The 17,210-nt window shown below is 34.5% G+C and overlaps 1 protein-coding gene across 3 annotated transcripts; it reads left to right on the forward strand.

Moving 5' to 3' along the window:
• The first annotated feature begins 1,436 nt into the window (after positions 1-1,436).
• Positions 1,437-16,366, forward strand: drc3 (dynein regulatory complex subunit 3). 3 transcript variants are annotated; one of them, XM_073943599.1, is made up of 14 exons: positions 1,437-1,511; positions 1,624-1,730; positions 5,855-5,891; positions 6,032-6,148; positions 6,219-6,385; positions 8,272-8,418; positions 8,905-9,024; positions 10,913-11,025; positions 11,349-11,523; positions 12,270-12,401; positions 13,850-13,920; positions 14,004-14,127; positions 14,521-14,652; positions 16,146-16,366. In XM_073943599.1, exons 2-14 carry the CDS (start codon positions 1,629-1,631, stop codon positions 16,254-16,256), a joined length of 1,548 nt encoding a protein of 515 aa, XP_073799700.1. In that variant the 5' UTR covers positions 1,437-1,511; positions 1,624-1,628; the 3' UTR covers positions 16,257-16,366.
• Positions 16,367-17,210: the final 844 nt, after the last annotated feature.

A 17,210-nucleotide genomic window follows, 5' to 3' on the forward strand; every position in this document is an offset into this window, starting at 1 on the left:
AACCATCTTTTAATAAACCCTTTATTGTGAAATCCTGGTATCCTAAACTATGCAATTCCTCTTTAAGGTTTCTTCTTTCATTTTTATATGCTTTGCACCTTTTTAAAACATGTTCTACTGTCTCATCTATTAGACATGTGTTGCATAAACCTGTCTCATGTTTCCCCATTATGTGTAATGTTTGATTTAAAAATGTATGTCCTGTTCTTAAACGTGTTAAAATAACTTGTTCTCTTCGACTAAGATTATGTGATATTTTGCTTTTCTTTACTGTTTTTTGGATCTTATGATAATGTCTCCCTGTGTTATTGGACTCCCAAACTTTCTGCCATTTCCTATTACAAGCTTCTAACTCTGATTGGTTTACACACGCGGAACTTTTAATCCATTGATCAATATCGCTGTCAATCACGTGAAAAGTCTGATTTCCTTCCTTATTTTGTTCATATAAGCGTTACTTCTAAATGATCGGATTTCTTTTGTACACAAATATAACATGTTTATAATTTAGATATGTATTAGATACATATTTTATATTTTGGTTTGTTTATTTTATTTTATTTTTTATTTTTACGTATGTGTTACTCCTTAATGTAGGGATTTCTTATCTTCTTTTAAATGTATGTGTCAGAAACTCATATATATATATATATATATATATATATATATATATATATATATATATATATATATATATATATATATATATATATATATATATGTGTGTGTGTGTGTGTGTGTGTGTGTGTGTGTGTGTGTGTGTGTGTGTGTGTGTGTGTTTCAGAAACTAAACTGTACCATGAATATTCATGAGTATTCATCCAAGTCACGTAACATTAGTGCAAATGACAGGTTTTATCTATCCCCCAATATTTGTGCTCTGTTCTTTAAATGTTGATGAACGTGTTTATTTTAATTTTGCCTTGTATGTACTTATATGTGCAATAAAAAAAATTTTTATATAAATTTTAAAAATAAAAAAATTAAGTAATCTTGTTTAGCGATGTTAATGTATTTTGTTTTGTGACGTCAACAACCGAGAGGTGAAGTCTAGAAGGGATACAGCTGCGGACACTCACGTCAATGCAGCTTCGTTTTTGTGACATTGACATCAATAATTCATATTTTTACATTACTGTGAGGCTTGGGGTATTGATAGACGTTATAAAGAATCATCTTATATGTGATTATATGAATAATAAACGTTTAATTACTGTTTTAACATTACTGTGAGGGTTGTTTTTAGGGTAAGGGTAGGGGTAGATGTTAAAAAATACCACCTTATGGATGATTTTATACATAATATGATATTGGGGTGTGGGTTTAATAAAATACAATTGAATGGGTCACTTAGTTATTCATATGAATTAACATCTAGTCGCAGCTGTATCCCCTCTAACATCAACTGATTCTCCAAAATATTCCGGATGTTGTTGGTTGGTTGCTTAGCGCCGGTGTTAGCGTCGTGCAGCCGTCGTGTGCTACAGTTACAGAGCGCTATTTCCAGACAGGTCTGTAATCAATCAGATATAGGAACATGTGAGTGATATTGTATGCAGCTGTTTTCATACACTTGATGCCGTGTTATTGATCCGCTGTCTATCGCTAATCTCCGCCTGTCAGGGCGTATGATGAGCGGCCAGCAGGAGAAGCCCGGAGTCATCGACGAGCAGATGCTGCAGCGCGCGGTGGAGGAGCAGCAGACCAGAAACACAGAGGGGATACCAGAGGTGGGACCAAGTCATTGTTTGGCAAGTCACAAGTAAGTCTCAATTCATTGCCCTCAAGTCCCGAGTCAAGTCCCGAGTCAAGACAGGCAAGTCCCGAGTCAAGTCCCAAGTCAAAGGCAACAAGTCTCAAGTCAAGTCCAAAGTCCTATAGTTTGATTTTCGAGTCTTTTCGAGTCTTTTTAACAGAAAAATAAAATTTTAACAGATTATGTATGGCTGTAAGATCTGTATTTATTAAACATGATGAAAGAACATTGCTTAGATATATAAAAACACAAATGTAATGTTCTAAAAAAGTGCTAAACAGTGCTGCGTCTCGTCTACACAGCCTATTGCACAAGAATGAGTTCCACCAAAAAAAGAGTCCATTTTGCCTCACATCACACAGAAATTGCAGGTCTACTGCTGTCTAGTTCATTAGTTTAGTTGTGCTATGTTATGTCTTCAGTGATCAACTTGTGATTAACTAAAACTACATAAACAACCTCAATGAGGCAGCAGTAGACCAACAACTCCTGTATGCTGCAAAGTAAAATTGAGTGAAATTGGTATTTTGTCAATTGAATCTCGTGTGTGCTGAAGAGATGGAGATGCAAATCTGTCTAGCAGCAATGTAAAATGGTAGCACATATTCTAAATGAAGTAGGCTACTTCATACAAACAATAACGTTGTTTTCTTCACATAACAATGAAGAACTTTGCTCTCTACCTTGTGTGATGCTCGTGCACCGATTTCCTCTGTGGACAAAACTGCTTGCGAGCTCTCAAATATACGCTGCTCACGCGCAAATTTTCTCGCTCTCAAATATGCACTGCTCACGCACACATTTTCCTGCGCGCTCTCAGAGATTATATATAGAATTTGTGTCTTGTGTTTCCTCTTCCTTTTGTGCTTTTTGATATGATTTATATTGAGGCACTATTTATTAACAATAACCAAAATACTAAAATAGACTTACATATTCAATTTTTTATCTAATAAACCATAACATTTTGGCTGTATGTTTTATGATGAGATATTTCCAGTTTCAAACACTTAAAGACACAGAGAATAGAGGTTGGATGTAAAGAATGCATTTTGTTTTACAAACATTTATTAAACATTCAAAAGGTTCACCATACTAATCAAATAAAAAACATTTAAACAAAAATATAACTAACGCAAGCAGAAATGTAACTGTGATAAAAATAAAGAAAAACTTGATTTGGCATTATAGCCTACTGTACTATTCACTCTTTAAATAAATCCCACTATCAATCCCATTTTATCATGGCAACTAAAATAAAGTGAACACGTCTCTGCTGTCTTCCACATTATTGATGAGATTGTGGAGGACATTTTCCATGTCATCCTCTTCATTTTGAGGAAAAGCTGTTCCACAGGGCCCCTGAACACATCTATTGGCATGGACAGGGTTTTGAACAGTACTATAGTAAAGTACTTTAATTAATCTGTTGGGGTAATATTATAGTTGCTATGGTAACCCAAGTGTAATATAAACAAATGACCCAGTGCTGTAGTTTTTTTTACAGTATAGGGTATATTATACTACAATTCACCACACTTTACTGTAGTAAAACTACACTCTGTATTTCATTTTATTAGTTCATTATTCTTAATACTACAGTATGCTGAAGCATTCATTAACAACTTGTAAATAATACTAGGCTTAAACATAGGCAGTATACCTAACTCTCAAAAACACTAGTATTTATTATAGAATTTACCTTAACCTCATAGTTTTTCATGTATTGTTACTAAATAGTTTAGCAATATATAAACCATATCAACATTCTGGAATAATCAATTTATCAGGAGGATCTCTGGAGAGCAAAAGCAGGAAAATTATGAAGCGCCAGTGTGGACAAAACTCAAGCAAACGCAGAGAGACTGAATACGCGCGTGAGAGACCAGCAAATCAGATTGAAGTACCTGCCCACTGGTGAAAGTAATGTCAGAGCCAATCAGATTTTTCTTTCTTTTCATAAAGAACGGGGTTCGAATCCCCCTACTGAAAAAACAGCTTAAACCAGCCTAGGCTGGTTGGCTGGTTTTAGAGGGGTTTTGGTCATTTCCAGGCTGATTTCCAGCCATTTCCAGCCTGGTCTTAGCTGGTCAGGCTGGGAGATGACCAGCTAAAACCAGCTATGTCCAGCTTAAACCAGGCTGGTCAAGCTGGTTTTAGCTGGATTTTGCTGGTCAGTTTCCAGCCTGACCAGCTAAGACCAGGCTGGAAATGGCTGGAAACCAGCCTGGAAATGACCAAAACCCCTCTAAAACCAGCCTGGTCGACCAGCTTAAACCAGTTTACCAGCTTAGGCTGGTTTAAGCTGGATTTTTCTGCAGGGATATTGCTATGTTTAACCATTTATTAGAGCCACAAAATATCTAAAACTTGTTTTCATGTTTGAATAGCCAATAAATGTGATAAATAAATTAAAATAGAAATACCCACAGTGAAACAGTTATATAAATTTAAATATTAGTTTAAATACATTCATAATGGTTTTAAATATCTTTTAATATGTAAAGTAGAGAAGTTCACATTCAACAAACTGAATAAAACAAGTCTTCGTTTTTAGTTTATTTAAAAACAATTACAAATGGAGTAATTCAACTCACAATTAAATGATCTGATTGAGTGATGGAATAATAAAGGTAAAACTTTAATTGAATGATCCGTCAAGTGTTTCCAAATGAAATCTGTTAAAATAAGAGTCCTACAAAACAGGAACAAAGACACTCATGAAACAAAATGTGATTGTTAATTGTTTTTTTTATTAGATGGTTGGTTTTAAGTACTTTAAAAATAGTAGATAATCCTTAAATATAGAGGGGGAAATACAGAAAAACAAACAAACAGAAATTCAACAATATAGATGCATTACACTACAATCTCGCAATAAAAAATTTAATTAAAAACAATATAGAGGACTAAAATATTGCTAAGAGGCATAACATCAACAATAATAAAAATACCTTTAAGGTTTTAAATACTAAATAAAATTAATAGTATTAATCCAAAATATGAAAAATGTAACACTTTACAATAAGGTTGTATTAATTAATTAAGTTTATGCATGTACTAATGTGAACAAACAATGCAGTGCAGTTCATTACAGTATTCATTATTTTATGCTTTAATTAATGGAAATAAAATTATTGGTTAATTCTTGTTAAATCACAGTGCATTAACATTAATGTTAACAAGCATAACTTTAAATTGTAATAATGCAATAGTAAATGTTAAAGTATAATTAATAAAGGTTTAGAAGTATAGTTCATTATTAGTTCATGTTAGTACATAGATTAACTAAAGAAACCTTATTGCAAAATGTCACCAGAAAATAACAAAAAACTTTTTTTTTTTACAGTTTTAAGAGCTTTAAAAATAAATTATATATCTAGTTATTATGGCATGTAATTAATGTTACTACTAATTAAATAGTTAGAAAATACTGTCAGAGGATGGGCAAAACACAAAGATAAAACATAATATGCGCATTGACACAAACGACCAAGTGCAAAAACATAAATTACAGCCATGTTCATAGATAATCATATGATATAAATCACGAGAGGGTAAATTTGGTTTAAAAAAAACTGAAGTTCATTGACTTATACACAACAGTAAAACAATGCTTTTGCACAACAGTAACACATTGCGAGTAGTAAAGTCTCTTACCTTTGACAGATGTTGTAAATCCGCTGAATAAAACAAAAGGAGCAGATCGCGGATGTGTTTATTTCACTCTCCGAGTCAGAATGAAAATGGCATCTTCAAATTTCCCGCTGGTGCAAAAACACGGAAGTGCGCCACAAAGCGCTAGTGGTCGAAAGTATGCGTGCATGCTCTCTGTCACACACGCACACACAGGCAGAGATAGAGCGTTCTGTGTCAACATACTTTTTATCTTTGGGCTTTTTATAGAAAGTAGCAAGTCTTTACAAGTCAATAGGCGCAAGTCCAAGTGAAAGTCCGAGTCATTTATGTTCAAGTCCAAGTCGAGTTGCAAGTCTTTTTATATTTTGTCAAGTCGAGTCTGAAGTCATCAAATTCATGACTCGAGTCTGACTCGAGTCCAAGTCACATGACTCGAGTCCACACCTCTGGGGGATACAGCTGGAGGAGTTGCTGGAGCTGCGGCTGGACTACAGGAGTGAGGAGACTCACACACACACACACACACACCAGCATTTCTCACAAACGTTTATAGCTCATATACAGCTGTAAATGCAAAGAAGGGGGGCAGACTGATAAATGGTGACATCATTTAATAAAACTGTGCTGTATTTGTAGACATCCTGAAGATCTATCACCTGTGGAGTTTCAGCTCTCTGACCAAGCTGCAGCTGGATAATAACGCCATCGAGAGGATAGAAGGACTAGAAAACCTCACCAATCTCACCTGGCTGGGTGAGCGTGTGTGTGCGAGCGAGAGTGTGTGTGTGTGTGTGAGAGTCTAAATATCTCCTGCACTCCTCAGATCTGTCATTCAATAAGATCGAGGTGATTGAAGGTCTGCAGACTCTCGTGAAGCTCCAGGATTTGAGTTTGTTCAACAACCGCATTTCAGTGATTGAGAATCTGGACACACTGCAGCGGCTGCAGGTCCTCTCTCTCGGAAACAACAGCATCGCTCAGCTGGAGAACGTAAGACAGATATGCAGTCTCCTATTTATTACATGACAGTATAATCACAATAGCATGACTAAATTCAGAATCAGAGTTATTCACCCTCCTGAATGTATTTCCCCAATTTCTGTTTAGCAGATTTCTCCAGCACACCTCTGATCATAACAGTGTTAATAACTCATCTCTAATAGCTGATTTATTTAGTCTCCGCCATGATGACAGCACATAATATTAGACTAGATCTTCTTCAAGACACTAGTGTTCAGCTTACAGTGACATGTAAAGGCTTCACTAGGGTAATTAGGGTAAAGTTAGGGTAATTAGGCAAGTCATTGTATAACAGTGGTTTGTTCTGGAGACAATCCAACACTAATTGTAACGTGAAGTTGACTGACGAGAGAGGTGCAGATCCAAATGCAGGTTTATTAAACAGAGATTGGTCAGGCAAGCAACGGTCAACACAGGGGCAAACATGTATACAGGCGATCCGGAGTCGTGATCATAAATCAGGCGGATGGTCCAAGGCAGGCAGCAGACAACGTAAAACAAACAAAACAAAGCAAAGATTGGTAAACGACAAGGCAAGGGAAATGCATCGTAATGTTTACAGTAAAGACTCAGCACTGATGTGTGTGTGTGTGTGTGTGGTATTTATAGTCCCTGTAATGAGTGGAGGTTGAGCTCCAGCTGTGTGTGTGTGTGTGTGTGTGTGTGTGTGTGTGTGTATGTGTAATCACCAGAACTCGGAACAGGTGTGTGTGAGCGGTGCATGACTGGACGTTGTAGTCCATGTACTGGTGGATCTGTAGTCCGTTGCGATCTGTGTTTACCAGCGATCTTTAAGGGTTAGATTGCTGGTGATTGTGACACAAATATTGCTAAAGGGCGCTAAAAATATTGACCTAAAATGAGTTTAAAACAATTAAGAACTCCTTTTATTCTAGCCCAAATAAAACATGTAAGACTTTCTCCAGAAGAACAAATATTCAACCCAGACTCGTTCTGAAAACGTAGCCCCGCGGATGTTTCTGGAGACCGCGAAATATGTGCCAAGTGGTACGTATTTGTGCAGTTTTTGTTTTCACGAATCCGCGAGAGGCTGCTGTGTGCATGCTTTTTCGCATTTCGAACATCTCTCGCGAGCACCGTTCGCGCCCGCACTGTTCTTCCATGAACCCGCCAGAGGCCGCTGTCGAACGACCTTCCGCCTGTCTGTCTGAATGATGGAATGATTGACCGTGCGACCAGCCAATTGGCTGACCCACCCTTCTCCTTCCCTAAACCCAACTAACGAAGATTCGCAAAAGGCGTCCTCGTCTGATTGTTACCACGTTTTCGGATTTTTGACCGCATTCTCACCCTGTAATGAACTCATGAATGAATGGATTTTTTTTTTTTTTGCCTTCCCTGATTTCTGGAACCGCACTTCCCCGGACTCGAACCCGATCATCACCCTTGTCGCGACTGGCTCCCTCACACTCCACCAACATACTCGACAAGCTAACCGGACAAACTGGTTGCGGTGAGAAAGCCCTCCACACGGAGGTGAGCTGTCTCATCCAGCGAGCACGAAGAGGAGCGGCATCACACCACCCCGTAATATTCGCTTGAAAAAATGAAATGCAGCCATACGTACCGCCCGCCACGTAAATCGCGATCTCCAGAAACGTCCGCGGGACTACGTTTTCGGAATGAGCCTGGGTTGCAAATATTAGAGGAAGTACTGTGAGAAAATCCTCAATCTGTTCAACATCATTTGGGAAATTTTTGACAAAGAAAATTCACAGAAGGGTGAGTAATTCTGACTGCTGATAGAATCTGATACTGCTAATCAGCAGTTCGCTAATTAGTTCCCAACAGGAGATTAATGAGTGTGAGTCAAACACAGATGTCTGATCCTGCAGGTGATTTACCTCAGAAGGTTTCAGAGCTTGCGCACCCTCAACCTAGCGGGAAACCCCATCTGTGAGGAGGACAGGTATAAGACATTTGTGTCCGCATACCTTCCAGAGCTGGTTTATCTAGACTACAGACTGCTGGATGAGCAAACGGTGAGTGAAGAGCAGCTGTTAAATCCCCTTTATGTCAGGTTTAAACCCAGCTGTGTGTCAGCAGTGTGTGAATATCTCCAGCCTGCAATAAATTGTCTTTGTTCTGATCAGACTTGATGCAGAAACACTGTGATTGACATTCTCCCTTTGTACGTGTCATCAGAGGGAGAAAGCCCCGCCCACTAGCGCCCATCTCTCCATCTCATTAGCATGTCCAGCAGCCCTGAGTGAGAAGCAGCCGTCTGTCCATTAGCCATTAGAGTGTTTGAGCTGCTGAAGATGATGTCAGCATAGACTAAGAGCATTATAGATGTGGAGTTTTAGATGAACAGAGACAGGAGCCACATAGACTGACAGAAGCATCTACACACTCTCACACTGAAGCACACACACACACACTGCTGTTTTACATCTGCCTGAACACATAACAAGATAATGGATGAACTATGGGCTGTCACTAAAATAAGTCTGTTTTTTTTTATTTAGCGTGAAACCGCTAATGCTAAGTATCAGTACGCTATAGAAGAGATGCGTCAGAATGAGATGCAGGAGCAGCAGGCCATGGAGGCTCAGAAGATCAGCAATGAAGAGCTTCAGCTGCACAAGGTGACCATCATTAGCACAACGTCATGCTCTCTGAAGGGCTAACACATTGTTAGCATGTTTTTAGCATGCCGCTTGCATGTTCTGGGCTGTTACTAGAAGAGATACAGCTGTGGCCGGAAGTCAATGATAAAGTTTTTCTGTTATTTAATAAATTACCATGCAACATCATGTTAAAAGATGCTAACAGTGTGTTAATCATTACAGAAACATGTTAGAATATATGCTAAAAACACCAGAACAGTGTGCTAAAACATGTGAACAATGGGTTGTTACACCATACTAATGTGCTAAAATATGTTAAAAGTTATAGCAGCACATGCTAAAAGAAGCTAACAGTGTGTTAAACGTCATATAAACATGTTAGCAACATGCTAATAAACACCAGAACATGCTAGTAGTGTGCTTGAAAATGTAAACAGTTTGTTACACCATACTAATCTGCTAAATATGTTGTTAACTTTTTCTAGCACACTGTTAGTATTCTCTGGTGTATTTTTACGTGTATTAGCATGTTTTGAACATGTTTAATGTTTAACACACTGTTAGCTTGTTTTAGCATAGTGCTGCTGTAATTGTTAGCATGATTTAGCACATTAGTATTGCATAACAAACTATTTGCATGTATTAGCATATTGCTATCATGTTTTTTAAACACACTGGAAGTATGTTCTGGTGTTTTTAGCATGCTTTAGCATGTTGCTAATATGTTTATGTTTAACCCCCTGTTATTTTGTTATAACACAAGGATGCTGTAACTGTTTTTATTTTTTTTATATTTTAGCACATTAGTCTGGTTTAACAAACTGTTTTAATGTTTCCAGAACACTGCTAGCATGTTATTATGCTAACATGTATATATATTATTTAAAGCACTGTTAGCTTGTTTTAACATGATGCTTTATTGTTATTATATTTTAGCATATTAGTATGTTGTAACAAATGGTTTGCATGTTTTAGCACACGGCTACAATGTTTTTGTGTTTTTACATGTTTTAGCATGTTGCTAACATGTGTATATAATGTTTAATACAATGTTAGCACCTTTGTGCATGACACTGCTATAATTGTTGGCATATTCTAGCATGTTAACCAAATTTGACATGTTTTAGCACACTGTTAGCATGTTCTGCTTTTTACATTTTAGCATATTGTTAACATGTTTGTATGTTTAACACACTGTCTTATTTTAGCATAATTAAGCTGTAATTGTTAGTTTGTTACACCAAACAACGTGCAAGCATATGCTAACAATTATAGCAGCATCTTGTTAAAACAAGCTAACAGTGTGTTAAACATTATATCAACATGTTTGCAACATGTTTAAACATGTTAAAAGAGACAAGAACATACTAGCAGTGTGCTTTAAAATGTAAACAGTTTGTTACACTATACTAATGTGTTAAAATACACTGTTTACATATTCTTGCATGCTAGCATGTTATGGTCTTCAACATGTTTTAGCATGTTGCTGACATGTTTCTACAGTATACTGTTTAACACACTGTTAGCTTGTTTTAGCATGATGCTACTATAACTGTTAAGCAATTATTTTTTGTCATTTCCTCATACTTCAGTTTCTCATCAAATCTGGCCAATCAGATGCTCTCTAGTGTCTGACATGCCCCGCCCCCTTCTTCCCATTGGCTGTTAATTTGATGCGCTTGAGCTCAACCACTCTCACTGGAAGAGCGGTGATAAAAACTAAAGGCTATTGGCGGATTTTTAAAGGGAGGGTTTTTTTACATGCCCCACCCCCTCTTTATGTTTCAGTCGAGATTTTGTCAAACATAGAATAAAAAATGCACATTACAAAGCACTTCACTGGAGCTTTAATCCACAGAAAAGGTTCCTTCCCACTGGTGAGTAAACACTGTTTATATTTTTCCAGGACGCATTCGTGGAGAACCTGAACGGCGCTCAGCTCTTCCACAGCATGTTTGCAGATGATCCTGATGCTGAGAAACTGGCTCTGCTGCCGGGAGTAGACGCGCTGCTGGAGGAATATCCTTATCCCATATATAAACAAACAAAACACACACACACACACACATAACTGCTTAAAAGCAAAGGAAGAGTTATTACAACCTAAAAGACTCCTCTCGCTCACCATTTCTGTTTGATGTCAAAACTGACAGCTGGAGGGGGCGTGGTTAAGAATGTTAGCCCCTCCCAATATCTCAAACAGACCTAATCTGAGAATTTTACAAACAGGAAGTGAATTTGCATATTTAAATTTAAGATTACAAGGGCAAACAGGATTTGAGTTCATGCGTACATTAAGAACACCAAGCAATCGCCTCTCCTTGACAGTCACGTGGCTCTACGTTTAGGAGCAGAATGGAGGCTGTGTGTATGCAGATGTTTGAGGCAGGGTTGTCTCAGTATTCTCGGAGGTCTGCGGAGGTGGAGTCTTTCTTCAGCTGTTCTCGAGAAGCCGTCGCTGAAAACAAGCAGAAAGCGGCACAGATCGCAGCCGACTTCGAGAGCTTCAGGAGACTGGTCAGTTTAGAAATGAGGCTTTTTTATTCATTCATTCATTCATTCATTCATTCATTCATTCATTCATTCATTTATTTATTTATTTATTTATTTATTTATTTATTTATTATTATTTTTTATTTATCATTTATCTATTTATTTGTTTATTTATCATTTATTTATTTATTTGTTTGTTTGTTTGTTTATTTATCATTTATTTATCATTTATTTATTTATTTATCATTTATTTATTTTTCTTATTTCTTTATTTATCATTTATTTATTTATCATTTATTTATTTATCATTTATCTATTTATTTATTTATTTGTTTATTTATTTATTTATTTATTTATTTATTTATCATTTATTTATTTATCATTTATCTATTTATTTATTTATTTATTTTGTTTATTTATTTATTTATCATTTATCTATTTAACATTTATTTATTTATTTATCATTTATTTATTTATGTATCATTTATTTATTATTTCTTTATCATTTATTTATCATTTATCTATTTAACATTTATTTATTTATGTATCATTTATTTATTATTTGTTTGTCATTTATTTATCATTTATATATTTATCATTTATTTATTTATGTATCATTTATTTATTATTTGTTTGTCATTTATTTATCATTTATTTATTTATTTATTTATTGAGTTTTGTTTTCAGAAATGGCGGGTCAAAATGAAGTGAGTTTTCCCTTTTAAAATGCAGAATAACCTGTAGATGTTGCCTGATGCTGTGTGTTGCAGAAGACAGCAGAGATGCATCAGATCCAGGATGCTGTTCAGCTGGAAACACACCTGAGCGTCTGCCGTCAGCAGCTCACACACACCTCTGAACAGCTCATGAGTCTGGAGCTGCAGCTGGTGGACCAACTGGAGGTCAGACGAGAAACACACACACACACATTCAGTCATATGAATCAAACATTACCTACAGGTGCTGATACAGTCAACTCAGCTGCACTGAATAAAGGGTGGAACTGTCTGCAATTTAGGGTGGGGCTATCAGTGATTTAGGGGAGGGATATCAGTAATTTAGGAGAGGGATATTTGTAATTTAGGGGGCGGGGCTATCTGTAGTTTAGGGTGGAGCTATCAGTGACTTAGGGGAGGGATATAAGTAATTTAGGGCGGCACTATCTGTGATTTAGAGTAGAGCTATCAGTGATTTAGGGGAGGGATACTAGTAATTTAGGGCGGGGCTATCTGTGGTTTAGAGCTGGGAGATCAATAGTTTAGGGTGGAGCTATCAGTGATTTAGGGGAGGAATATAAGTTATTTGGGGCGGGGCTCTCTGTAATTTAGGGTGGAGCTATCAGTGAATTAGGGGAGGGATATTAGTAATTTAGAGTGGGGCTATCTGTGATTTAGGGCGGAGCTTTTAATAATTTAGAGTGAAGCTATCAGTGATTTAGGGGAGGGATATTAGTAAATTAGGGCGGGGCTATCAGTGACTTAGGGAAGGGACATTAGTAATTTAGGGCGGGGCTATCTGTAATTTAGGGTGGAGCTATTAGTGATTTAGGGAAGGGATATTAGTAATTTAGGGCGGGGCTATCAGTAATTTAGGGCGGAGCTATCAGTGATTTAAGGGAAGGATTTTAGTAATTTAGGGCAGGGCTATCAGTAATTTAGGGCGGAGCTATCAGTGATTTAAGGGAAGGATTTTAGTAATTTAGGGCGGGGCTATCAGTAATTTAGGGCGGAGCTATCAGTGATTTAAGGGAAGGATTTTAGTAATTTAGGGCAGGGCTATCAGTAATTTTGGGGAGTGATAATAGTAATTTAGGGCGGGGCTATCAGTAATTTAGGGGAGTGATAATAGTAATTTAGGGCGGGGCTATCAGTAATTTAGGGCAGAGCTATCAGTGATTTAAGGGAAGGATTTTAGTAATTTAGGGCAGGGCTATCAGTAATTTTGGGGAGTGATAATAGTAATTTAGGGCGGGGCTATCAGTAATTTAGGCTTGAGCTATTAGTTATTTAGGACGGGTGTATCAGTGCTTTAGGGCGGAGCTATCAGTGCTTTAGGGCGGAGCTAACAGTGCTTTAGGGCGGAGGTAACAGTGCTTTAGGTAAGGATATCAGTGCTTTAGGTGGAGGATCTTTTGTGGCAGTAGGTTGTTAATTGTGTTTAAAACGGTTTGCTTATTTAGTGTGAAAAGGTCTTAAACTAGAGCTCCTAGACATGAGAATTCATTTAAGAACTTTTGTGGTACAAAATCTTTATTTCAAAGGATGTAGATATGGATTATTAATGCAAAATTCTACATAGACCATATCATATCACTGACAACTAACAGAAGTTTCCAAATCTGTGTTTAAAGGACGTCTACAAAGAGTTTGAGAGGAATATCTCCGAGATGTTGGGAGGCTTCGTTGAGTTTGTGCAGGGGATATATCCTTCATCAGCCACGTCTATATGAATATAAAAGCATATTTCTCCTGTATAAGAGCGTCTTCTTTAACCGTCCACCTCACGTTTGCGCAGTGCAGAGATCTGGAGAACCAGCACCATGAACAGCAGCTGGAGATCGGCCTGGAAACACTGGAGAAAGTCCTCAAGAATGAGCTTGAAGAGGAGATCCCGGATGATCTGGCCATGGTGAGGGGGAACAGGCTCAATTATGCAGATTTGTGTTGATCTCTTATGAATATTGATGAGATGCTAATTAACTCAGGGTTGGTTCGAGTGCTGGAAATCCATGAAAATAGTGTGTTTACTAGGCTTAAATGTTGGATAAAGTGCCTGAATATATAACTGTATTACTGAATGTATATGAGAGTTATTAATTTACTGTATATTTTATTACATGTGTGTGTTTTATACATAGTTTTAATAACTAATAACAGTGTGTGTGTGTGTGTGTCTGTGTATTGTTAATTATTTTATGTTTTGTGTGTGTGTGTGTGTGTGTGTGTGTGTGTGTGTGTGTGTGTGTGTGTGTGTGTGTGTGTGTGTGTGTGTGTGTGTTGATGATTATGTTCTGTGCTGAAGCTGTTAGTAGATAAAGACACATTGATCAACGCAGCGAACGCTTCACACGACACACACCTGATGAAGATCGATAACAGAGAAGACGTGCTGCGCACGCACACAGACAGCTGGATTAAACATCTGAAAACAGAGGTCAGTCAAACACACTCTACTTAAACATTAACACACTTTATAACATCATTTATTGCATTATATTTAGTGCTGGATGCAGATTAATGAATTAAATGCATACAAAAATTTTTTGTTATATATATACAAAATAATAATACACACAAACATATACAAACAAAACAAATATTGATGCAGATATTTTAATTTATATATGATTTGTATCATATATATTATATCTAATGCATCCATGTGTGTATTTATATTTACATAATAAACATACATAGATCATACACACATATATTATGTTAAAACTTTTATCCTGGATGCAATTAATTTTGCCCAGCGTTATATTATATTATATTATATTATATTATATTATATTATATTATATTATATTGTATTGTATTGTATTGTATTGTATTGTATTATATTATTATATTATATTATATTATATTATTTTTATATTATATTATATTATATTATATTATATTATATTATATTATATTATATTAAATATATATTTTTTATTTAAATAAATTGATTATTTATTTATTGCAGAACACAGCCAATATACATAGCTAGCAACAACTATATACAAGCCAGGGTTTGCATTAAATGAAAATGCATAAAGAAATTAAAAATAATAATAATAGTAAAATAGAGACAATAAAATAATAAATGAATAACAATACAGAGAACTATAATATATTATTATAATATTATATTATTGTTATATTATATTATATTATACTATAGTATATTATTATTATATTATATTATATTATTATATTATATTATATTATATTGTATTATATTATATTATATTATATTATATTATATTATATTATATTATATTATATTATATTATATTATATTATATTATTATGGTATTATATTATATTATATTATATTATATTATATTATATTATATTATATTATATTATATTATATTATATTATATTGTATTATATTATATTGTATTATATTATATTGTATTATATCATATTATATTATTATATTATATTATATTATATTATATTGTATTATTATATTATATTATATTATATTATATTATATTATATTGTATTATATTATATTGTATTATATCATATTAAATTATTATATTATATTATATTATATTATATTGTATTATTATATTATATTATATTATATTATATTATATTATATTATATTATATTATATTATTATGGTATTATATTATATTATATTATTATGGTATTATATTATATTATATTATATTATATTATATTATATTATGTTATATTATATTATATTATATTATATTATATTATATTGTATTATATCATATTATATTATTATATTATATTATATTATATTGTATTATTATATTATATTATATTATATTATATTATATTATATTATATTATATTATATTATGGTATTATATTATTATTATATAATATTAAACAACACTTTTTATCATTAAATTAAATGTAAATATTGGATAAAATCTTTGTCTGTTCTGTGTGTAGATACAAGAAGAAGAGGTGAAGAGGAATCGCAAGCGCATCTCAGAAATACAGAACTACATTCGCTTTGTGAAGGAGGAGCTGGAGGACATGACATTACCTGAGCAGCGTTAACACGTTCATCAGACAGAGAGAAAGAAAATTTATATATATAATGTCTGAGAAATATTATATGTCTACTCACATGTATTGTTTTTGTTTATTAAAATCTGATATAAAATTAAGATGATGCCTTCATTTTTATTTAAATGTGTTTTAGAGACACTCAATCTGCAATGCTGCCATCTGCAGAGATGTGTAGGTATCGCAGAAGCTCCATTTGTGTGCGGTGAGGAAAGTTTTACATAAAAGGACATTTCTTAAATATATAATAAATATACAAAAACATCACCACCACAGCTAAACCTTTAGCCAAATATATATTTACTTTACTACAAAATAAACTCAATCAGTATTTAAAGTGGAAATAAAATTAAATTCAAGTTTGTATAGCACTTTTCATAATAACTACTGCATCACAGTCAAAATCAGAGACGTTACTTAACATCACTTTATTAGTTACTAGTAACTTTAATTGATTAATAGCGTTTAACAGTAAAGTTATTATATATAAACATACCTAACCTGCAGTTATATAGTATATGAGTGATATCTGTACATGTTTAATGAAGTGTATTTGTGTGTATGTGAACATTATGTTAACAGGATTCACACTCTTGCACTACTGATTGAGGCTCTTCTGTGTTTTACACTCTAAACAAACAGCTGTCACTCCTAGAACATTTCAGTCACAACTACAAAGCCCTGATCAAGCTTTTCATCAGGAGAGTTGAACATTTAAGGACATTTATTTTCTCAAGTATTGTTTAAATATGATTAATATATAAGTTATCGTTATTAAAACAGCAGCTTTTACCAAATATTTATTTTTATTTTTTACAGTTAATTAAAATAACGGTAAGATAACGAGAATTGCGTTTTTTACATACAGATTTACAAAGAAAGTCACACTAAACAAACAGCACTTCTAGAACATTTACGATCCTCCACATCTCACAACTACAAAGC

Source organism: Danio rerio, chromosome 3 (genome assembly GCF_049306965.1).
Source record: "Danio rerio strain Tuebingen ecotype United States chromosome 3, GRCz12tu, whole genome shotgun sequence".
Classification (NCBI taxonomy): domain Eukaryota; kingdom Metazoa; phylum Chordata; class Actinopteri; order Cypriniformes; family Danionidae; genus Danio; species Danio rerio.

Bases quoted from the DNA above. Each gene is read 5' to 3' on its own strand.
- drc3 (XM_073943599.1), top strand. From the start codon at position 1,629: ATGATGAGCGGCCAGCAGGAGAAGCCCGGAGTCATCGACGAGCAGATG. The intron at 13,921-14,003 runs ATATCCTTCATC...CGTCCACCTCAC, and splicing joins GTTGAGTTTGTGCAGGGGAT to GTTTGCGCAGTGCAGAGATC. The intron at 14,128-14,520 runs GTGAGGGGGAAC...TCTGTGCTGAAG, and splicing joins TCCCGGATGATCTGGCCATG to CTGTTAGTAGATAAAGACAC.